Source organism: Anopheles nili, chromosome 2, assembly GCF_943737925.1.
Source record: "Anopheles nili chromosome 2, idAnoNiliSN_F5_01, whole genome shotgun sequence".
NCBI lineage: Eukaryota > Metazoa > Arthropoda > Insecta > Diptera > Culicidae > Anopheles > Anopheles nili.
Window position 1 is genome coordinate 1,662,562 of NC_071291.1, and position 24,779 is coordinate 1,687,340.

The 24,779-nt window shown below is 46.3% G+C and overlaps 3 protein-coding genes across 3 annotated transcripts; 2 read left to right on the forward strand and 1 right to left on the reverse strand.

Annotated features, from left to right (window-relative positions):
- Nucleotides 1-4,578: 4,578 nt before the first annotated feature.
- On the forward strand, nt 4,579-12,910 carry LOC128730467 (uncharacterized). Its single transcript, XM_053823515.1, has 3 exons — nt 4,579-4,797; nt 11,777-12,211; nt 12,295-12,910. The coding sequence occupies exons 1-3, from the start codon at nt 4,579-4,581 to the stop codon at nt 12,820-12,822; spliced, it is 1,182 nt and encodes a 393-aa protein (XP_053679490.1). The 3' UTR covers nt 12,823-12,910.
- A 4,719-nt stretch (nt 12,911-17,629) lies between these two features.
- Nucleotides 17,630-18,895, forward strand: LOC128730468 (zinc finger HIT domain-containing protein 2). Its single transcript, XM_053823516.1, has 2 exons — nt 17,630-17,652; nt 17,714-18,895. Exons 1-2 carry the CDS (start codon nt 17,630-17,632, stop codon nt 18,849-18,851), a joined length of 1,161 nt encoding a protein of 386 aa, XP_053679491.1. The 3' UTR covers nt 18,852-18,895.
- A 974-nt stretch (nt 18,896-19,869) lies between these two features.
- On the reverse strand, nt 19,870-24,085 carry LOC128721278 (transcription factor Sp4-like). The gene is made up of 5 exons (XM_053815015.1): nt 24,011-24,085; nt 23,794-23,901; nt 20,616-22,094; nt 20,175-20,543; nt 19,870-20,103 (listed from the first exon to the last, which is right to left on the reverse strand). The coding sequence occupies exons 1-5, from the start codon at nt 24,083-24,085 to the stop codon at nt 19,870-19,872; spliced, it is 2,265 nt and encodes a 754-aa protein (XP_053670990.1).
- Between the last annotated feature and the right edge of the window lie 694 nt (nt 24,086-24,779).

Consider the following 24,779-nt stretch of genomic DNA (forward strand, 5'->3'; position numbering starts at 1 on the left):
TACGGGTGAGACAACCGAGCCATTTTTAATTCCATCTTTTAGCCGACACTGTTGCATACCAAAGAACACTAGTTATGTAGTGCATATTTATAAGGATCAAATAGTCTATACTTGCCTAGCTTTTTCTAAGAATAGCTTAGGGGAATTTTGTGAATAGCATATGGAGAGTTGCACAGAAATCAAGTCATGCGAAAATCCTTATTGCAACCAAAACACAAATAATGTGATACTTTCGTGGTAATATTGCTTGCGAGTAATACCAAGTTTTGGTGGTTACGCGTGTCGAATAACGCTTCATTACTTAACTGAGTATGTCTGACTCGTACTAAAGAGGTCGCTGGGGATTCTCGAATTTACAACCGCACCAACTGCTACTAATAGTCACGTGCACCGCAACTCTGTGGTAATTCCTGTGATGATTGCTACATGTTTTATCTTGGTGCGAAAAGTTTCCCTATTATTTCGTACCGGACTGGACAAACATTTCAAAGTCGACAACAGCCATGAGCAGGCTAAGAAACCGAAAAAACACAGTAAATACTCAACCATTTTTAATTTAATTTTACAACTCTTCCATTGAAATTATCGACAAACTTTAATCGTTTTCATTCCAATTTTGTATTCGATTAACCGCTTGGTATTGAAACCAAGCTTACAAATTTCACTTCAGCTCGACCATACATTGAGCGAACTATATTCTCACTAGGGTGAATGCCCGCGAAAAGGAGAGAGTTGGTTTCATGAAGCTCCTTACACGTGTGATGAAGGAAAATCTTCACGGTTCTCCAAAATTTGAGCCCCCTTTCTCATGGGTATTCATTAGTGTCCTGCCCTACTGTTGTAGCAGCCGAACATCATTACCTACACAGCCATTTTTGGCACTAGAATTTACGCTTTCATTCGGTGCGGTTTTCCATCAGTCTCTTTGTTCGTTGGAGTTTTCCCTTTTCTTTGGGGACGGTTGGCCCCTTTTCCCATTTTCCCGCTCTAGCGCGTGGATTAAGATTTATAGGGTACGGGTTGGTCGGGTTTCGGTCCGAAGAAAAACGCCTCTGCCGGAATAGACAAGTTTGAGAGGGTTGCAATGGTTGTTGTATAAGGGTGAAATTGTTGTATTTTTTCCTCGCGCTGACAAAAACATGTGTTCACCGCATGTCGCATTTGTGAGGTTAGGAAAGATAAATTAATGAACATCCGATTTTATGGGACACATCTCATTCTAATTCTACGGACCGACTGTACCAAATAGTTTCATTTTAAAGCTTGCTCTTTCCTAAAAGTAAACAACCCCTTCAAATAACGGAAACAAATTTGCAAGGTTCTACCGCACGCAAGTTCAGTGCACGCTGCTTGACCAACGACAGCAAATCATGCAAATCTGCATTCTTTTTTTGTTCCGTTTTGCTTATTTTTATATTGCCGTTGTAAAACCTGCCTTATTTGATCATGAGCCGTCACAAAAATCACACCCTTATAAAGCAACCTCCGTTACCGCGGTCGTGGCCAACTCGATCAAACGCTTCTGCAGCGTAATTTCAACCCGTTCAACGTCTCCTTATATGCGTCGCACATTTTCTGAGAAGTTTAATTTGTGGCGATAGGAAAATGGCACGCACAACTACGACGTCAACAAATACATATCAAAAAACTGTAATGAGAATCGCCGTTCCGCTGACCGTTTGATAACCACTTGCTGGTGCAAGGAGGTGGCTGAACGCGAAGGAATGCAGCCATCGCCGAATGACGAATTGCCTCAATTTGCGGCCATCGCTACCGTGCATCCAGCGTGTTGATGTCAAGTGCTTCCGTTGGAAAACGTTCCGCAAGCATTCGCACGAAAGATGAAACCAATTGTGATTTTAACCACGCAAAGCAACAATTATGAGACGGGAGCTAGGCGAGCTGTAAAGGGAAAGCAGTGAGTAGCACCAAATACGCCAGGGAAACGGTCCAGGGAAACAGGGTGCATATCAATTTCAAATTCGTAATATGAGCATTTGCGAGAGAGAAACGCTAACCCACGGCAAAAGTATCTCGTTTCCTTAGACACGGAGCTGTAAAATGTTCTATTGCTCGCCACGCCGTGTGAGCCATTTGTAAGAGTGAATCAAAACTCCTTTCTACTAGTTTCACTAAATTTCTTAGCATAAAGTTAGTAAGCCTCCAGCCTTTGGAAGTAGGTTAAAGTTGCATTTCAACCATCGCGGACGCACCGAAAGATTCACATTGTCCATTAGCAGACGGGTGTGGACAAAATCTCCTTCTGTTCTTTCATCCGAGGAATGACGATTCGATGGGCAACAAGAGAAAACAAATTACATTTACGTAGATAACGAGCTTGTGTAGCTGCCTACCTCCAATTGTACGTCTAGTGATGATCCTTCTCTTGTAGGGGGAAGCAACATTTCTTCGGTTTGATAACGCGCATGGGCTGATAGGCCGCAAGGAACGATAGTCGCAGTTTGCCGCGTGGCCCAAACATCGGCATAACTGGATGTTTTGAAAGCAACCAGCCAGCCTGCACCTTTACAACAGGGACGATGTAAACGTCAGGATGGAAGCATGATTCTTGGGAGATCGCAGCATACGCTCTACTACGTAACATTGTCTTTTTCGGGCCGTGCTTGGTGTAATAAAATTTATCGCTAAGCATAAAAGAAAACATTACGCTGCCGCTGGTGCCGCTGGGCACGAGGATCCTTTTTATTGAAGGGTGAAACTGGAACCCCTGGAACTATCGCCTGAGCTCGAGAAACGGGAGGGAGCAATGCGTAAAGTTAAATAGGAATCGAAAGATAAACAATAAACATAAAATGATTACTCACCTTGGCACTTTCGGGACGGTGCCTAACCGAAGCGGGAAAGTGTCCTCGGCACCATCCTTTCCAGCGAGAAACAGGGAAATCCTGTTATCTAACACCATTGCTCCGATGCCTGGCATATCGCTTGTTTGATATTTTCTTATCCTTGCACGTGCACTAACGGCCCCTTGCCACACCACCAAGATATGATGTTGGTGCTAGAACCAGGCGTTGTGGTGGTGACTTTTTATCTGCGTTATTTTACGAACTTTTGAGTCAGAGAGAGAGAGAGAGAAATGGTATAGAACATCCAAAAAAGGAATAGATAATTCTTTTTCTATCCAAAACATAGTACATTTTTTTACTGTTCAAAAATTTTAAAGAAAAAAAAAAGTCAAATTGTTCAACATTCAATGACAGTAATTTGCATCCTGTTCTACCAATACCAATTGGGGTAAAATTAACGTGATTACCGAGCATCGGCAAAGTAAATACGCTTCGATGAGTACGAAATGTGACACTTTTGTCTACTACCTGCGAAGTAACTTACTAACTCCCGTCTAGTTTTCCACGCTTTCTCTGGCCCTCGCTTTCCGTCTCACTTACGCGCACGGACCCAGTCCGCTCCCTTTCTGTTTTCCGTGTTGTTTTGCTGTTCCTTCGTCCTGCTTGGCATTCTTACCATTCTTTACCGGGATTCGCTTTTATGTTTTCCTTCGGATAGGAAGGTCGTACGCAGCATAAAAACCGAGCCCCAGCCTGCCAACCATAATCACCGGTGATATCTGTGCTTGGTGTCCCGCGCGTTCCAAGCGCACGAGCAGCGACCTATCTCCAACGCATGCACAGTGCTCTCCACACAAAACCCGCACAAGAAAAGGATACAGTTTGATGTGAAATAATACAGTGCAGGCACTGTACATTGATTCCAAATGCCAATTGGTGTGAACGGACAGCTTTATCCAACGGCAAATGGCAACTAGACCTACAATGTCTGGCTTTCACAGTACGCGTGGTGCAACATATTTTCGGGACACACTGTACAACGCAGCAGTCCAAGGAGGGTACATGTGTTGCTTCTGCCGCCGTACGGTCGGTTCAATCAGCCCAACGCAGCCTACTCGGTATTTGTTGCTCGTGCAGTACGGTTGTTCACGCGCGTGGCGACCTGCAAGGACTCCGCTCTAAAGAAAGCGTTCTTTTCGACGTCGTTTCGGGATTCCTGGCGGACGGGCGCACGTTTTAGTGTTTGCACGTAGTGAAGTAGAGAGGGGCTTCGGACGACGCATGCGACCGCCGTTAGATGAAAGTTTGAAACCATTTCCAACGCTCGCAATACCGTGCCGGAGAAGTTTGTGTAGTAGCAGAGTGTAAGCAGCGTGGAAATTCGCCTTCGTCTTGTGTCTTCGTCCATGCAAAACGGTGCTTCCAGAGAAAGAGAAAAATTGGTTGATACACGCACGAAACGTTTGCTGTATTGTGTTCCTACTGTATGTGCCAACAAGAACCAATGTCGTAGTCAAGGCTCGTCCTAGCAAATCACGTTATTTGCGACTGAATAGTTTTCTAAACTGCCTGTGATATGCGGACGCGTGAATAAGTGAAAAAAGAAAGTAGATGACTGTGTGCCTGTGTAAAGACCAACGTCTTGTGGCCTTCTCCTGCAGGCACGGTTACCACCACAGCCGTTAAGCAGCTCAATTATTGAAACCCAGCATCGAAACGTTTTCCCGCTGGGTGTTGATTTCTACGACCGTTTTCCGGCACCACCCCAAGGATGTTGCGCTTCGGAGGACTAAAGTATAAGAAATTGAATAATGCCGGCTTTGCCGACGAAGCGCAGGACAGCGATGCCAGCAGCAGAAACAGCACTCCCGCCCGGGTAAACGGAAAGCCGGAAAAATCGGTACATTCCACGCCACCGGCGACGACGACTACGACGACACTGAAGCAGCAACGACTGAACAATCAGCTGAATGGAACCGCAATGAAAAATGTAAGAAGCTTTTCTTGATCCACACCCACTGCAGCATGGCCAGCTCGTTGCTCGTTGCTGGGTTTTCTTTTCATTTCGAGCTGGATTCACCTTTGCTTCCATTTCCATTGCTCCCAGGCGATTACACCGGTGTTGTTTGCACCGGTGCGCTGGTTTACAGCGCCTTCCATGTTTTCGTCCTCGCACAAGCATCTGTTTTTATAGCTCACTCCCACTCGAGGTGCATTGCGGAGTTGCCGACCACGGTTTCGGCGTGGGCGAGATTAACATCATCTCAAGATCCCGAAAAAAGCGACGCCTAGTGTACCGTGTGTAGTAGATTAAAAATTCATAATTATGTGCCTCCGTTTTTCTTCGCACCCGCAACGGCTATAAGAGCTCGTTGGTCGTCCGAGAAGTAAGTCCCTCGGCCCAGCGGTGTGGCGTGGAGAAGATAAAGTTATTAAAACTACACGAAGCGAAAGAATGGCAGCAATGCCGAGGCAAACTTTGTCTGGAAAAAGGCCGTAATTGAATTCGAGAAGGCAAAGCTGCGAATAATTAATCACCCACGCAGTCCCATTCGCACTTTGTTCGATGGAAAATCGACACTCGTGGATGGGAAAAAGTTTGTCGCAGATAATTATCGTTCCACTGTTGCGGAACTTCTTGCAATAATGCTGGCTATGGCTGGCTGGTGGCCCGCGAATTTACTTGCTTATTACGCGAAAAGCGGTAAAAGCTTTTTGATACTGATTGGTTGAGTGGACTAGTCCGTTTTTCCGTCTGCAAATACTCCGAAAATATCCCATGCTTGTAACAGCAAATGTATTACACCTTTCAGTGGGTTTGTAACATCCACCAAAACGTCTTTCTTGAGCTCGGTAACGATCATTTGTCTTAGTCAATCAATGGGAAGGAATCGTTGAAAAAGGCATTTCATTCATTTTAAGACAACAACAACAAGCCAAATAATCGTCACTGGAGCAGAAACTGTTTGCGGTCATTAAAAATGAGCAGCATCATTTCTCGATACTCGATTTTTCCCAGCCGACCAGGAACACACAAGACTGGCTGACTTCATTCAAAGACTCTTTTGAAGTTTATTTATTCCTCGAATTGGTTTTTCAGCGGCTCCGGAAAGGATTCCGCTGGCACGAACCCCTCCGAATGTGATTTATCATTTTGAGAAGATGTTTTCCCTACCTCGTTTGCTCGTTGGTTCTTTTCTGTCAAGGCTCATCTGCTTGCTTACAACTCGCTTCTCGGCGGAGCGCTTCGTGGAAGCAAAAGTGTCAAATCATCGTACAGATTGGCGATGAAAGCATCATGGGGCATTGGTCTTGGACATCGTGGTGTATTGGCCTCGAGTGGAATATTCATCGATCTTCTCTTCGTTAGCTACCGACGGCCAGCCCAAGGGAAAATAGAGCGAATGGGAATTTGATTCGTTGCGTCCAATAAAACTCGATCCCCGTTCGCAGCGACCCTGGCGGCCAAGAAGCCCTTGCCAACGGCAGGTTAATTGAATCAATTTCTATCGATCATGAATCGAGTGTGGTGCCCCCGAGAGACCACGCTCTTGTTGGCGACGGCCACGTGCGTCACGCAAGGAGATATAAATTTGATGTGGATAAAATCACGCATCAGTAAACAAATTTGTACGCCCGATGAATTGGAATGAAGCGGCACCAACGGCTCGGAATTGCCGAGAACTGGCAGGAACATTCTCGCTTTCCATTCCGCCAGCTGCGCATTCCTCGACGTTGGACACTCTGTTGGAGGAGAGCCTTCTTGCCTTGAATAAAAAGAAGAAGATTTCTCATCCTCTGCACTCCCATTCCCATGTCCCTGCCTGACACTAAGCATTACCGGTTGACGGGGTTTTCGTGACAATATTTTTCTAATTTAATTTAATGGAAAAATTTAACGCTCCGCCGGTTGCTACGTGCGGGACTGTGTGCGTGTGCTTGCGGTGAGAACAGAAATTGACTTTCACGAACACATTTTTTTCCTTGCCACCAAGTGCGCCACCGTCCGTACGCATTTCCCAGCATCGAAGCCGGAAACGAAACGGGGGAATTATGCTGCGACTTAATATTACGCGAAGAAACATACACCATGCACGAGCCAGGCGAAACACGCCTTCTTGAAGACCCAGGTGAAGGGTTTCGTGTCGCAACGTGCGTACGGTGTCGGCATGGTAATGGAAAGCACAATCCTAGCAAGCCACTAGCAGCAGCAACAGCTCCATGACAGAAAGTAACAAAAGAAGCTCAATTTACATGCCCACACACCCGTCACCGACCGAGGACGACGACGACAGCACCTATGCCATGTTGGGCCCATTTTATCGCTCCGTGACGATGGAATGCGTTCTAAAGCGTTCCAAAAACCGACCGTCCAGTGATACGAAGGCGAGATTTGACATGTTTCTGGTTTTAGAAGCAACCGAACATCACCCATTCGCCGCAGGGACACCGATAGGCCGGGTGGGAAAGCTTTTTTGGCTGCCTCCGTAGGTCGTGGCAGGTGGAGAAAAAAAATCCACCAACTCACCTACGAGCCCGTCGATTAGCGTAACGAATTTTTTACGGATAATTTATGGCATGCGACGCCCGTATTGTGCCCGTAAAAAGGGCAGTTTCGAAGCGGCCGCTCCAAAATGGTCATCGCTACGATCGGTTTATTCGATTCGAGTTTCCAAGGTATTGTCATTTTCGAGCATTCCCGGTAGGGATTCTTCCCGGGCCAGGGGTTTTTATGGTCATCCCAAGCGTCCGGAGAGCCGACGGCTCGAAACATGCACTCGTTGCTGGAAAGGGCCTGCGAAGGCGAAATAATGGTGAAATAATCCATAAAATTTAACGATCGTCCTTTTCGGATTGCATGAGGTGTCCTTGCCGCTACACCGTTGGCCGGACGCTTTGAAGGATGGGTGAAAACCCAAATCAAACTTGATCGGATTGGGGGCCACTTTGGGCTCGATTCAGATTCGATAGGATTACCGAGAGTCGCATCATGCGGGACGGAACGCTGACTCAGCTCAGCCCAGGATCCATTTTTAAAGCTCTTCCAATTCGCTCCTTGTAGCGCGTAGCGATTCGCCCCGGTCCATTGGAGCCGTTATCGAGCTAGCCCATCTCAAAATCAAACATTCTCATCTTCTTGCGGTGTGCATTCGCAGCACCTTCGTACTATCGCGTTGAGCATTGTGTGGTTGAGTCATACCGAATCGTTCTTGCCGATAAGCTGGTCCTCTGGTCCTCAACACCATACACAATGCACTCGCGAAGGGTGTGTGCGTGACAAATTGTTCTATTGGCGACGTCCGGAGGTGACAGTTTACGACTTGGCATAATTAAAATTCTCAGATAACGTTCTCGGGGTGTTCTGCGCCGCCGGGACTGGCCGGGAGGATCGGAACAAGTTGATTAGATCTTCTGCTGCAGTGAGCGAGACCCTTCACGTGGTCGCCGACAAGGAACAGGACTCATCCCGCAGACCATCAGACATTCGGGCGTTTTTTTTTCCAACGGGATATATATTTTACGACCCGCAGCCCGATCGGAATGGAGACGAAAATGGTCAAACCTCACGCGCCAGTATCTCGATTGCGGTTGGCACCTCGAGCCCCGACAACAGGGGACCTTTTTATTCCCTATCGCCGTCGCTCGTGCACCACGCACCCGTGATAATGCGCTTGGGGACTAATTTATGGCTCAACTTGTCCGTTGACACTTTCTTTTTACAGCATGGAAATGCCCCGCCGCATTCTTCCCGGCCGCATTCTTCCTGCTCTCGGTCCAATCAATCTCGCCTCGCTGTGACTTATCGTGGGCCTTTAGTATATGGGGTTTTCCCTACGCCCGCGACGCTGCATATCGCAGTGAGTGTATACGGCCGAAGGGCTGGGCGATCGGCGAGGATCGCGCCCGCGTACATGGGCGTCGAAGAAATTGTTTATCTTCACGATGCAATAAATTATTCGATTTGGTTTTAGGAGTCCAATCTATGCAGCGCGAGCCAAGCATGCTCCACATTCTGCCAGAATCGCCGCCGAGCCGCTGGCTTTTGTTTCCACTCTGGCCGCAGCGAATACGGAACGAATTTATGGCGCAGGAATTAAGATAACCACTTAACATGGCGCACACCAGGGGCAGCTTCCTCAAACGTGCCGTCTCGGAGGATGCCTTCTTCGTTTAATTGACTGGCAGTCCAACCAGTTGGAGTGCGATACGAGAGAAATGCGCCACCCAAGCATGCCAATCACGCGCATTCACCACCACGAAGCAAATGTTTTAGCACCCTCGGGCATGAATAATTTCCACCCGGGCGTGATGGAACTATTTTTAAAATGCTTCTGCTAGTTCTGCCAGTAAAGAAGAAAGCCAAAGAAAGACGAAAATGATATCATTCCCAACACCGACCAAATACCGAAAATTCGGCGTTCGATCGCGAGATGGAGCAAGAGATCCGGGGTTCCGGTGCTTCCGCCGACCGAAATGGGGCCATTAATAACATTTGACAGCAGCCGATGTGGTGGAGCACGGGCACTTTTTTATGGATGCGCTTCCTGGCTGCCACAGATTGGCAACATCTTGGAATGCTCTTAATTCCCGGTTCCGCCCCATCAAAGGCGGATGGAAATAAACAAAGTTGAAATGATATTCGGTGGCAATTTCGGCGAAAAAACAAGGCGCTGCACGCGGGCACTCTACAGTTTTTCCCGACTTCTGGCCGGCGAATTCTGGAAAGGGAGAGAGAGAGAGAGAGAGAGAGAGAGAGAGAGAGAGAGAGAGGAAAGAAGGGACAGAAACACGGACACGCGGACAGAAGTAAACAAATAGCGCAATCGGAACATGGCTCACCGGTCGATGAATGCAACGCCCTTTGCCTGTTGCTGGGTTGGTCGTCGTCGGCGACCGAATTGGATCGAGGATTGGCGTGTTTTCTGCCACACGTGCGGACGCAAAGGAACTGGCACATCCTTCGCGCTAGGCGGCAGCAAATTGAAACACGACGACATCACCGACAAGCGTCAGGGCCGGAATGTAATTTCGAGTCTATTTCTCCTGGGAACCGCCCATTCGGACGTGAAATCACATCGACACGTGGCAGCCAGGCTCGTCGTCAAATATGCACGATGCGGGCGTTGGATACACGATTTGCCGCCCGTTTCCGTCGGTGCGATGACGCCATGACGCCCTCCACAATCGTGATGACGGTGACGATGATGATGATGATGATGATGATGATGGTGCGGTGACTTGACGAAACAATCTGTCCGTGGCGTACAGCAAATTAAGCCCGGTGCTGGTTGCTGAGACGCCCGAAAAATGCTGATGCTGTTGCTGACGCTCACGTCAGGCGTCCGTCAGCGTGGTTTTCCACGGCACCCTTCGGCCTTGTCGCACGCTCGGGAAAGCGAACCGAAGTGAATGGGCGCACGCAAAAAGAGGAAGAGAACAAAAAAAAAGCAACCCCCGAAAACCCGCAACTGGGCTGGGAAGGGCGCACCACGGCCCGATGGGAGGGAAATGTTTGGAAAACAGTACTTAATTGTATTAGCCATTCGATTAACTCGTGGCCAAACAGACCGTTCGCTCACCCGTCGTCGTGGTGCATTTAATTTAAGAATAACATTCTATCCGGGGTCATTATTAGCTGCTTATTACCGCTCCTTCCGGGCCAGGTCTGCTTGTCTGCGAATGTTGAGTGTTGGTGAAAATTTCGGGCCTCCCTGCATCGTTGTCCCGTAGCCGAGTAAGGGACTATAGTCTATAGGACCTGAGAGCTGTTGAAATAACAACGCACGGAGCAAATCCCAGCGGTCGTCGATGAGGCCACTCGAGAAAAAGTGCCGTCGGGGTCTTGGCAAGACCTTTCCGCGAGGGGTTTGCATTTCCAGCTGAAGTGCCTCTACCAGCTGCGTTGCGGCCAAACAATGGAAAAGAGGGCCCTTTTTCGGGAGGAAAAAAGGGTCGTTCTTCTTCAATTATCGTGCGCATTTTCGAATTGATTCGATACGAATTTGGGTTTCCATTCCATTGGGCTCCTCCGTCCCTTGCCATTCGCTCTTTCTACCGATAGCGCAGAGTCACAAGGCCACAGGGCCACCGGGCCACCGGGAGAACGACAGAATGGACGCCGGCGGGAATTCGATATGATGCGATTCCAATCGTCGAGTGCGGGCGGAAAAGAACGCGGAAAAGGCTGTCATCTCGCTCGCGGTCCGTGTCTCAGCTTTCCAACGGGCGGTCGGGGGTGTTCTCGGGAATATTGTTATTTATTTACCGCAGCGAACGCGCGCAGATGGGCCTACCGTTTTTAGTTGAACAAACAACCCCGAAGCCGCGACGCCACCGTCGTCAAATATCGTTCGATATGCATTTCACGTACCGTGCTGACGGGAACGGAAGGAATTTCTCCTACTTACGCTCCGGCGCCCGTTTCCTCGTTTCCATTGACACTTTCACATTCATGGCCTGTTCAAAAATGCCCGGTGCTGAGTTCTCATGCTCGTCGACAGCCCGCACAGCCCAGGATGCGTCCCGTGTTCCGTGGCCATCGTGTGCATCGAAAGGCCCGCCCGACAAGGAGGACGTTTTTGTGTGTTTTGTCTGTCTGCAAATGCTTCAATTTCGGAGCCACACATCGTCTCGATTCTCGGTTTGATTTCTGGAGGAGGGTCGCGTACACAACTCCACGCTCGACGCTTCTTCGAAATCCGCTCTCGGTGACATGACTGCGACCGGAAAACGGAACCCAATCCCCGGGTCTACCGTTGCAAAAACATTCCCGTCGATCCTGTGGTTGTCACTGTTCCGGCCTTCTTTTTCTGCTTCCTTTTCGGTTCTTTCGCACCCGGATGTGAGTGCGTTTAAGCGATGTTGTGACACTTTCAACAAAAGACGATCCCTGCCCTTTTTTCTTCAATTACTGCTTTCCATTACTAAAAATGTGTCCTGTACGTTGTTGCCTGTTTATCCGCTCACAGACCAATACCTTTCATGTGTCCTGCCCAACCGAGCAGAAGAGGCACGCGACCGCCAACTTCCGGCTAGTGGTGGACGACCAGTCCGAAAGCGATCCGTCCCGAGTGTCTTCACACGCCGCCGTCCAGCCATCATCGCCTTCGACCAACTTCAAGCTGCTGAGTGGAAAATTTGCCATCGACAGCAAGCGCAAGATCACCTGCAAATCGCGCATCTACAAGTGCATCAAGCGCATCCTGCGGCGCAACACCTTCACCGGAGGCACCACAGCCAAGGACCATCGGGGGCCACCCGCTGGGGCCGGACGGCAGCGACTTCCGGTCGTACTTCGCTCGCCAAATGCCGACTACCGCGAGATCAAGACGCTTCTGGAGAAGCGCAATCGCGATCTCGAGTACGACGTCAATCTGGCGAAATGCGTCGAAAAGCCTGCCTTCGTAAGTATCCTGCTGCATGCGTGAATGCTGCTATCCCCGCTCAAAGTACTGATGCCAAATGCGTCCGTCGTGTTCCATTGCAGATCAAGAAGATCGCCATCAACATGCTGCATTCCGCGGTCGGTGATGAAAAGCGCGACGGTTCTGAGGTCCTGCGACGAGAGCAACCATTCGCGCTAACTAGCTCGATCCAGAGCGACCTGGAGGAGGCACGCGAGTATCAGCGATTGCTCGGCGAAAGCTGGTACCACGAGGACCTGCCTCGCAACCTATCACTGGAGCTGTTGATGGACAAACAGCCTGGAAGCTTTCTGGTGCGCAAGAGCGCCACGCAACCCGACTGCTACGCGTTGTCGCTGCGTGTGCCGCCAGGATCTGGTCCACGGATTGCACACTACCTCATCGTACGGACGGCCGCCAACGGGTTCCGGATCAAGGGCTTCCAGAAGGAGTTCAGCTCGCTGCGGGCCCTCATTGTGCACCACTCGGTGATGCCGGAAGCGCTGCCAGTTCCGCTCGCCGTGCCACGTCCGGTCAATCTGGTAGTCAAGACCAAGTTCGAGGATGACTACGAGACCGTGTTCGACCTCGCGAAGACGGCGCAGCGTTAGGTCAGACGCCGCCACTCCGCAGCGATTACCAAAAGATTATCCTATTTTTAGTTCAGCCTTCTTTTCAAATGCTATTTGTTATCCCTTTTCCCCCGAAATGACTGTAATTATGAGATGAGAAATAAATTATTCTACAAAAGCTACAACTCCAGCTCGACGCGCGTTTTGTGGCGGGAGTGTCGAACCGCATAATTGCAGGCTGTCCGTCCGGGGAAATGGACGCAAGCTTCATCCGAACAGAGAGGAAACAGAGGACCGATGCGCCTCATTATCAGGTGGTTGTGTCAGGGGGAATATCGGCCCACGCCCGAAATGTGTGGCGTTTTGGAAGGGCCGCATGCATCTCTTAGGGCAGGGACAGGGTCATAAAAATCCACACAGGCCATCATTAAAACGTGGTGTAGCCGCTCTAGCCGGATCGGGGCGCTAAATACTCGAACCGCCGCAGGACGATCGCCGGCAAAAAGGCCCAGTTTCCGGTGTGCGTGGGCACGGCAGGTAGACCGGTGCATCGTAAGGGCGGGACGAAACAGAACGCCGATCCCGATGTTCACGATGAAATTTGTCGATAGATAATTATGCGGGCTCGTAGGGGATGCTGCAAGGGTCATCATTAATGATGAAGTAATAACGACGCCTCGAGGCAGGCTTATGTAAGCCGAGATCGCGAGATCTGACCACGATGGATCTGTGGTCGAAAACCAGCGGTCACGGTTTACCCTCAGTTCCTGGCGGCGGCAGATGTCCGTTCGAGTGATGTCGTAGTTTTGTGCCATATCCTCGATTGTGTTGGGACAAATGGGCCAGTCTCATGCTTCGAACGCCGTCTTCTACCACCAGCAGACGGAGGCTCAAGTGGATGTGATCAAAACGCAATTAGTAATCATCCCGTGTAGTGAGTGCACTCTCTGGGAAATCCACTTGAACTTCCACCGATTAGCCAACGGCGCACACACTACAAACCACCGAGAGAAATCATAGATTTCACACATAAAGCAGTCCTTTCTGAGTCTGGTTTAAAGTGTGCGTCTGGGCTGGATTCACATTTCAGGGGCGGGTGTTCAGGGCACTAGACCAAACGCAGAGCGTTACAGGAAGAGCACAGAAAACCCGCATTTGAACCGCAAGAAACACAAAATGAGCACCCGAGCCGGGATGGGAAAGAAACACCAAAGTAGGGAAGGAACAAAAAAACATCTGCATATTGTCGTAAATTAAATCAATGCGGCGTAACTACGACTAGCAGCTTGACGGTGGACCGTTTTTTTCTTACTTCTTCTCCGACGTGCGATGCCGGTTCCCACCATTTCGCTTTTGGCCCGAAAAGTTCCACCACCATGTAGCGACGAATAGTTTAATCTTCCTTGGAAAAGAGCATATGGACGATTCAAGGGACCGCGTCGAACGAAAACCAGATGTGGAATAAATGAAGACGTGGAAGACTAACGGATCACAAGCTAGACCTAGATGAGCCTGAGAGGTTTTTTTCGTGGAATGGCGGGAAAATTTTGCCAGCTTCTTCGAGGCGTTTCGACGTTTGAACGAGTGTCTAAAACCAGCGATCTGTCCTTCATGGCGTTTATGATGTGCTGAACACTCGAAAACGGACAAAACACACGGTCATCCATTTTCCAACGTCAATGGTTCGTCTCGCGCTGACAGTAACTTAGATCGATTCGCACATGTGACAAATTCTGACGGCTTTTGCAACGGAAGAGCATCTTTTGTTGGCCAAATAATCGAGCTACTGCGATAAATGAGGGATTTCAGGTTCTCCATCGCTGATAATATGCGATGAAGACATCATTAACGACACCCTGATACAACGGGCGATTTCACTGGTATCGAAACATCCAAAGGAAGAACCACCATCGTGTGAAGACAACATACACACATCAAGATAACGTCCTGCTCGGACAAGAAGAACTTTCCCGCAAAGCACCGCTGGGGATTTCGGGAACGACGACGGCTCCCGTGCTGTTCTTGGCGACGAACCGATTGCAGGCAGCGCGCGTGAGTTGCAAGAGAAAGCGGAAAAATAATTGACTGTCACTTCATTAAACGCCCGCTTGTCAATTTCTGTTTTTCCATCGTCACCCTCGTCGTTCTCGGAGCAGGAGTGGAAGATTTGTACGAGTCTCGAATGAAGATGGCGCGATCCATATGTGAGAAAAACGTGTTGAAGTGCAGCATGTTTCACAACGATGTGTCTGATGTGATATTTGTCGTAAAGGTGTTGTTTGTGCATCCTGAAGGGATTTCTTCCTGTGTTGGATCTCACTCTCAAGCTACAAAATTTGGAATATGAGCAGTAGGAACCAAAGTCCTTCACCCATCAATGATCGTAAAGTGGCTTATTGCATTGTTCATGCTTTTTTTATTCTTATATTCTCTTTCTCGCTCGCTTCCTTTCACTATTTATTATTACTTGCTTACCATGATGTCCGTAAACAAACGGTCGGTTACTGAATTCGAGGAGAGTACGGCATCCTGCTTTCGGTATTCAGGCCTATCCTACACACTCCTGGCAGGTTTTGTGCTTGCTAATAGACTTTTAAAATATCTCTCATTCGTATTGAATGTAGTCCCGCGCAGCAAATGAAGGAAACTGAAGGATCTATTCCGAAGCACCTCGTCTATTGTATTCGCAGCTCGACGTCTGTTTTTTTTTCTCAATTCGAAACGAACCAAAATCTCACTAGAATGAAATGAACTAGAAATGATCGTTGGCAAGCGTATGAAGAGCATAAAAGTAGAACCCAAGAATTCGAAATGCAGAACCCTACCAGACTGAAGGGATCGTCACATCGAATCAAGGGATATATAAATGGAGCCAGGAGGTCTACAGTTGGGTCTGCTCATTTTTCATTCCTATTTCTAAAGGTCCTTAGAATCGTCAGTGCCGCATATATCACCTACCGAGCAGAAAAGGAAACCGAAGAGAGGTCACAACAAAACATGCGTAAGCCAAATGTTCCACAGTTTCTGTTCATTTGATGGCCATCGACAAAAAAGCTTCCCTCGAAACGCTCCTTAGAGCTATTTTATATCACACTTCAATCTGTTTCTACTAGTATTGATTGCAGCACTTGGAAAAGTATCAGATTTTTTCTAGCAGACGATAGAAGTGAGAGTAATAATGTTCGCTTGTCGGGAGGTTGAATACGCGATTTGATAGTAAAAATCGCCTACAGGAACCGAATTGCTTGAGTTTTTAGCTTACAGATCTTCTCAAAAACTCAAGTACATTCCGGAAAATCTGAAAAATCGCAAACAAAGATCTCCGACCGTTACAAACAAGCCCGCACCCACTTCAACGAAGGACGACCCGAGGAGATGTTCAGGGCATCGATCATTGTTTTGGCAATGATGCACCGTGCGACAAAGCAATTCGAAAGCATGAAGGCCCCCATGACTATCCTTTTGACGTACTACTGCTTAAACCGTAAGGAACGAGCCGCCTCGTGTTCCGCGCTACCTGCGATGAGAGATCCTTCATCAAACGTAAACGAAGGACGGACACGGAAGGAGAACACCCCAGAGGGAATGTAATGCATCAAAGGAAAAAAGGTACATGTATACCCTGACCGCACGTACAATTGCCGTTTTGCAATGGTCAGCGAAGTCACCAGGACGATTCCTTTCGTAGGGAATGATGTCGGATTGACAAAATGTATTGAAGTAAAATTTATAACAAGTTGAAATGAAATCGGGAATATATATATATATATATATATATATATATATATATATATATATATATATAAATATATATATATATATATATATATATATATATATATATATATATATATATATATATATATAAATATATATATATATATATATATATATATATATATATATATAAATATATATATATATATATATATATATATATATATATATATATATATATATATATATATATATATATATATATATATATATATATATATATATATATATTTTTTTTTGTATCAAGAAAAGCGAAACTACATCTACCTCATCTGTTCGGCCAACGAGTAACAAAAACTGCTTATTATGTTACCGACTATCTGACTATCTTATACTACAGTAAACAGGTAATGCAATCAGTAAACAAAATTACTATGTGGATTTGAATGAATGAACAATGTTGCAATAAAAACCTTCTGGATCTTCTACGATTACTTTAGTTGTTGTTGCATGTCGTCGACTAGAAATACTCTGAACTGTAGGTAAGTATGTATTTTATAAAATTCTAAGGATATTTTGGGAAACTGATCATATTTCTCAAACGAACGTTGGCTGGACAACTGAAAGTACGCTGGAAGGCAAAAGCAATAGCCGTTCGCAATAACATACTCTCTGGTGTTTATTGCTTAGAACTATTCGGGTCGTTCGACAGAACTGCCTAACAGTAACGAGGAAAACATGTCCTCACGTACTAAAAATATTTTTTTAAATATTTATTATTATATTATTAAAGAATCATTGGTGTGTTATAAATAATATTCTATCTAATTTGAATTTACCCTATAAAAAAATCTGCTCGATGAAATAAGCTATGTTTATGCTTGAAATTCGCATAAGTGTGGTGAGATTCTGTCAAATCAGTGAAACGTCAAAATGATCTGTTTTTCACCACAGTATTTCAAATAAGGTATAATTTCGGATGAAAGCATTGTTTGGATCGTTCTGTTTGTTTACAGACTGTTTCGTTACCACTTTACTGCAGATTGCTAAATAATTCATTTAGTCATTCAATAAATCTAGAGTAAAGAAAGTTTGTAAAGTCTGGTGTGCTCCATGCAACATCATCCACATGGATAAAGAGCTGTGCAAAATGTACTTATTACACGAGAATTAGAAGCCACATTTCACGCTATATCCAATTTATCTATTACAGTTGCCAAAACAAACATGCGAGCTATACTTGCCCCAGATGCAATATATTATATTGTTCCGTACAATGCTACAAATCCCAGCAGCACCTAGAATGCTCCGAGGGGTTCTTCCGTGAAAACGTGGTTCAAGAGCTCGCTTTACGAAAAGCGGATGATGACGCCACTAATTCGACAAAATCGATGCTTGAAATACTGAAGCGATTGGATCCGCAGGAGCCATGGGGAGGTGATAATTCGTCTGAAGATTCAACGGTGGAACTCGACGATGCTGAAGAGCAAATAGACTCGGATGACGATGAACGCGAAAGCGAGCTTGCAACTAGGATGGAAGGAGTGGATCTTGATGACATGGAAAGTGTATGGGAACGGCTCACCAGTGCAGAAAAACAAACGTTCGAATGCCTTGTAGAAAACGGAGATATTACTAAGTTCCTTCCAGAACCGGACATCTGGTGGACAAAGACCCATGAAGTGGACCTCATACAGCCCGTTGAAGAAAACTCTCGGCAGGAACGAGAATTACTAAACGCTTGTCCTAAAATTTACAGCACCATCCCAAAATTCGATGAAATATTCAAAAAGGAGCCTTCACCAACGGTACGACATAATATTGCCAACGTCCTAGCCGCTTACTCTTTCGTTTATCGGTATTTTCTTGGCGACATTTATGAAAATTCCTTAGAATCTGCAGACTGTCTGTTAAGCATCTGCCTGAACCTTAAAAGTGGCGCGGTGTTTGACTCTGAGGCACTTGCAATTGAATCAATTGTAAATCAGTGTCAAATTGAGGGACTGCCCACAGACGAAAATACTCACTTCGTGCTGAAAGCCGACGTCTGCATGTTTTTTGCTGGTCCAGCTTGCTGCGGAAAAAAGTACAGGAAGCTGTATCTCTTGGCTGCGCTCTCTGATATTCGTAGTCTCCTAGGCAAAGCAAATCGTGACATGAAGCAGTTGAACAATGAAACGAATTCGATGACTCTAGTGAAGCCGGGAGCAGAAGTAGTGAATGACGGAGCGAATAAAGAAACTAACAGCGATGTCGCCGATGTAAAACACATCCATGGTCCGGTGCTAAGAAACTGTCAGAAAAAAATAGATTTCTTTCTTGCTTATGTTGTCTCAAAGTTTCAAAAATAGTGTTATCAATCCCCTACGTGCACCACAATTAGAATACACACTGTTTATCAAAATATAATACTTCTCTTTTTATTTTCATCTTTCGTATGAAATCATCCATATCATTCTTTTTTCTTACCTATATATGTATATATATACAATTTCACATTGTACAAAATTTCCTTATTGTGCGACATTAAGTCCGAAAGAACAAAATACATATAAAAATAAAACTGGAAAGAGTATTAAATGATTGCCTAGCCTTTCCTACTTTACAAGAGGCACCTTTACACTGCTCCCAGAGTTGCATCCATCATTATCAAAGCACCTCGTTAATGTTTGCTCGTATTCCTACTCATATATTGCGTGCCCTTCAACAACCCCTCAGAGCATCGAATTTTCATCAACAATATGCGTGAATAAATTAAAATAATAACCATAAAAAGGGAAACAATCAAACACAACCAACCTCAACGAATGTACTCCGAGCTAAACCTTTGGGTCATGTAACATTTGGCGGACGGTCGACACGTTTCCTTAAACTTTCACGAGCAAATGATGATCGGATCTGTGATGTATTTGCGCTAAAATAAATATATGTATGAGTCTCCGTGATGATAAAAGATGGTACTTCGTTAAATACTTAAAAATATGCATTATCGTTGATAAGCAAAACTGCAGCTCAACGATGCTACGGTAGAAACAATAGGACACTTCTTGTAAAAGATTACCGCTGGGAGATGGTAAAACATATGACCTACAAAATGGGAGAACATTTCTTTTACCGACCATGCATATTATGCACCCCAGCAGAACGGACAAAACCAACAAATGCCACTATCTGAAACAGCGAATTGTTTCATCCGTTCATTCGGATTTAATGCGTATCCTGGCTCGTTGATCCTACTCTGTAGGTTGAGTATTTCTGCCAGACCGTGGCTGCTTATTCCTCGGTCCTGGCAACCGTGGTTTTGTACATCATGCGATGGGAAAGCTTCGCGAGTAATTGTGCTACAGCAACGTCAACGTCCGGTCTACATTATAATGCCACCGTCGATGCTACAACGGCCGTGCTACTATTGACGGTGGTAGTGGAGGTGGTGATACTGTTGTTACTGCTGCTGCTAGTAGGGAGGTGCAGGTGATGCAAATTCTCCGGTGAATTCGACACTAAAACCGTTCTTGTACTACCGTCATTGTCGGTCTGCTGCTGTGCCACCAGATTGGGTAGGGAAATTTGTACCGGTAGCGTTTGGTTGTCAGCCGTTGGTATCTGAAGGAAGAAAAAAAAAACGTTCAATTATGTCCTCTCAATAACGGATGTATGCTCGATTTATCTCGTACATGTATCGTTACACCCTGCGGCTGACTTATTGCACTTTGGAGCAGATTCTGGCTGACCGTGGACTGCACACAGTTACCGTCGGCATCATCTCCACTGTGCATATTTGCACTCGTCGTAGTAATGGTCAATCCAGGAGGGATTCCAGTCGCTAACGTCGCTATCGATGTGCTAGGCATCCCGTTGGTAATAGACGTCGGGATTGAACCGCTGCTTGCGTTTCGATTGTTGTTAATGCTGTTGTTGTTGTTGTTGTTGTTATTGTTGCGACTGGAAGCTTTCTCCTCTTTTAACCGCTTCGTGAGGTGAGATTTAATGTGTTTCCGAAGGTGGTCTTTCCGGTAAAAACCCTTCCCGCAATCGTTACAGATCTGGGGAAAAGAAACAGAAACGTGAAAATTTACAGTCGAACAAACAGCCAACGCAACTTCTTCCTGTCTTACCTCCGTCTTGACACCGCTGTGTATGACATAATGCAGATTAAGATGCTCCTTCCGCTTGAAACCTTTTTCGCACACATTACAAATAAATGGTCGCTCGGGATTGTGGCCGAGCTTGTGTCGTTCGAGATGTTCCTTGCGCTTCAACCCAGCCCCACAGATATCACATATAAACCGTCGTTCGATCTTATGCACCACCAAGTGCTGCTCCAGGCATTCCTTCTCCGGGTAAGCCATATGACATTCCGGGCAGCAGAAGAGCACCGTCCCATCGATGGCCGTTGCAATGTGCACTTGTCCCGGTTTTTGTCTCTTGGGCTTCGGTAGTTTCGTTTTGTACTTGCGTTTCTTCCGCGCTTTCCCGCTGGCCGTTGCGCCGTCTGTCCCATTGTCACCCTCGTTCATGCCCTTGCCACTTTTGTTATCTGCACCGTCGACACATCCTACCCCCACGCTGCCACCATCCGGCGAGCCATTGGCACCGTTCTCCATCTGGCTCGAGCTGTCCGCCGGCCCGTACTGTGTGTTCTCGTTCGAATGTTCGTCCGTCACTTCCTGCTTGATGATCCCGACAGGAGCTATTGCAACACCCGACGGAAGCACCAAGTGCGAGAGGTGATGGCTGCCGTTCATGAGCGTCGTTAACGAGGGATTGGCAGCACTGTTGTTACTGCTGTTAAACTTTAGGTATGGCTGTAGGTTGAGATTTTGCGTTGGTCGTAGTTGCTGTTGTTGCTGCTGCTGGTGGTGCTGTTGCTGATGGATAATTTCCGTAAGATCGCTATTCGAATGTATGGAGGTTGGAACGAGCGACGGTTGGTTCCAGAGCGTCGGAGATTCTTGCTTAATTTGTCGCAACGGGGGAGGATTTTCGCTATCTATCTTCACTCCACCTGTAGTTGCAGCACTTGTTGCAGACAGGTTGGACTGTTGTTGCTGTTGCTGCTGAAGAATTGTGGTGGTACCTGGATTTTGCGCGGCTAGCAATTGCAAATCCTGCGGTTGCAGGGCAGCCACAATCGTCATGCCCTCGGGGAGGCCTTGATTATGTAGCATCTCCTCGTCCTGGGGGCTGTAGGCCACCGTCAGTACAGTCGTTCCTTGCTGAAACCCCTGGATAGGTATTTGCATTTGTCCCATCTGAAATTTGGGTGTCGAAAGTGCCCCTGGCGGAGCCGAACCCGCTTGACCTTGCCCGTTCGCCCCTGTACCCATTTGCGACGGCATAGGATTTGGGTTCAACACCTGTATTTGTACGGTTTGTTGTGCGTCGCCCGGCTTCGCACCGGGCATGGTGATTGGAAGCGTGATGTACGCAGGCGATGCCATTGCAGGGTGTGGTATACCGGTTGCCGTTACGACCTGACCATGCTGACCGGACTGCTGCTGCTGAAACATCGCGGATGCCGTACTGACTGCCGTTCCGTCCATTGGTCGTAAAAACTGCATGGCTCCTTCACCACCGGATACTAATCCAAGAACCTGTGAAAGTGCAACACATATGACTTATTAAAACTATTTCATGTAAAGGCGTTTAGATAAACAGGCGCTTTAGATAGATAGGTTCCACAATACTACCAGCTAGTGATATTTAGATTTGCTACTAACGAATTCACCCCTCTTGTCGGTGGCACGTTTCACTCTGTTATGTGCTAAGCAGAGCTTTCAAAGCTTTGCAAATGTCAAAGTGCATCAAAACGGTCCTCGCTGCATGCTTCTTCGGATCGCTCCCTAGCAAATGACATTCACTTTCGACGGTTCTTGCGAACTGGCGCCAAGGAACTCGTGCAATCTACCCAAAAGCAGATCCCAAAGGTTACCAAGACGAGGAAAATAAACTGATGCGATAGCCCCGAGTACCCTGCGATCTTTCGATGACTTCACTGTGGCGAACTTTTTCTTCTTTGTTTCGGTTTCCACCCCAGGCACCCCCCCCCTCCGTCTCCACTCCTTTCTCTCTTTCTTTGCATTGCTGCTAGAGTGATTGCTTTCCGCAGCAGCAACAAAAAGTTGAGCAAAAGTGAAAGTTTTCTCTCTCAATCGTGGAATGAACTTTACTCGCACTCGAACAAGAAAAACGACCACGGCTAGAGGGGAAGCATGGTTTGAAAGGGGACAGGGGCAAAGAGTAAAAGATAGACCGGAACGGAAAGGAACCTGAAAGGAAATGGTAAAATGTAATACTGCGAAGCACTGTTGCTACACCATGGAGTACCGAATATTATACTCTCTACATGAAAAAAAAAAACACCAACTAAAAAACCAACCACTGCAACATGGCGATCGCCTTCTTAAGACCAACAAACCCAAGCATCCTGCTTTCGAGTAGATGTCCTACGCGCTTATGATGCTTTAGTTATTAAAAGACCTTAAAAGCACTAAACTACAACGGTAAAACTATAAACGTAAACAGATCAATTCAATTGTTCCTTAACAGTCCGTTTGACTTTATGTAACATTTCGCAAAATATGACATACAGGTAATATGGGAGCAAATATTCAAAATTTGTAAACTACCCATGAGCCAAACATACGGTGAAATATTAAATAAAAAGAGACCTACAATAAATTATGTACGTTCGATATCGAAACATACGGCTCGGTTCCTATTCTTTGCATTATTAGCACTCGTTATCGATTTTCTCACATAAGCAACTCGATACACTGCTACGCTATTGTTTTATATAACCTTCACACAATTCTCTTTGCAGAACTATTTGACGGTTTATTTGCATGAGGTACCATATGTTACAGCAAACAGTAAGACACGCAAATCTGAACAATTGAACCGTAGGTTTCTCGCTTGCGTTCTCGTCTGGCGTTGAAATCACTCGTTCCGAAGAACCGCGGTATCTCAGCATGGAGAGCTTTAGATTATGGGAAACGGTGAACTGATGGCGTACAAAAAATCTTTCGCCTTCCGTGCGAATGTGTGCCAATTCTTTGTTCTCATACGCCACCTTCACCGGCTGATGAAGCTTCAACTAGCGCTGAAAGCCCTTGTGATGCCAAAGGAGGTCGATTGTAAAGCTTCCAGGCGATATGCATCATGCTGACCCAGGTCAGGGAATCGCGACGCTGTGGAATTTGTCGTGTTCTTAAACCATCTTTCAAACTACCATTTGCAATGGTTTTTGATGTGGTTTTCTTAAGCGTACATTTTAATTCAATATCATCTTACCTGTCCATTAGATGCCGATGTGGAAAGATTTTGGGGAAACTTGCCAGCCGCAAACTGATTGGAACCAGCAAACGGATTAGCGAACTGCGAAAAGTTCATCTTTGAGCACTAGAAGTAGAGATGGAGCAGGAAGTGATCGAGTTTAAATATGTATACCTCAACGCATTATGAAAGTGTGTTGTGCTGTGTGCTTTCTTTAGTAAAACTCTAATTTTACCTCGATATAATTTTCATTATCATCCATTTTTTCGTCTGCTCCCTTCCGCTCGACGGTTATGCTCGATTCGTTCATTAATGCTTTTGTTTGGCAAACTGTTAACTCAATTTAAATTCCGGTCCCGACTGACCGCAGGTTTTATAGGCTTACGTTTCAGTTTGGATGGAACCGTTCAACGATCAACGTTTTGTTTCTCCCTTGGGTTGTGTTTCACAACCGTTGTTGCTGTCGCCGTTTCGCGCAGCCTTAGCTACTTAAATGGGTGTAATTCACATGCGTTGAGATTGAAGGTTTCAATTAGTTAGCGAAAAAGCGAACCATGGAACTATGGAACACACGTACACACGGGAGGCGGTAGTTTTCTCTTTCGCGCTCTCAAATTCACATTGAGGCCTACGAGGACGATGGCAAAGTCGTGTTTTATTTTCAGGACACATTTACTTTATTCATCATTTTTCACTAGCCCACGCTTGATTGTATGCATGCAACTTCACATGCAACAGTTTATACAAATAGCATTGTCATAGCAAATAACATTATCTGGCAGCATCTATACCAGTAGAATCTAACTGGATTTGCTTTAATTTCACTGCAAAAAGAAATCGCTTTAATCATAACACGTAACATTATAATTTTCCTAATGGCAGAATTTTAACAGTTTAAGCTTTCAACGTTTGCAAGCTTGAGTTTTTAGGATTCACGTGAATAAATGTAGACAAAACCTCTCAAAAACATTGCAAGCACTGCCTATAAGGATTGTACACGTGCA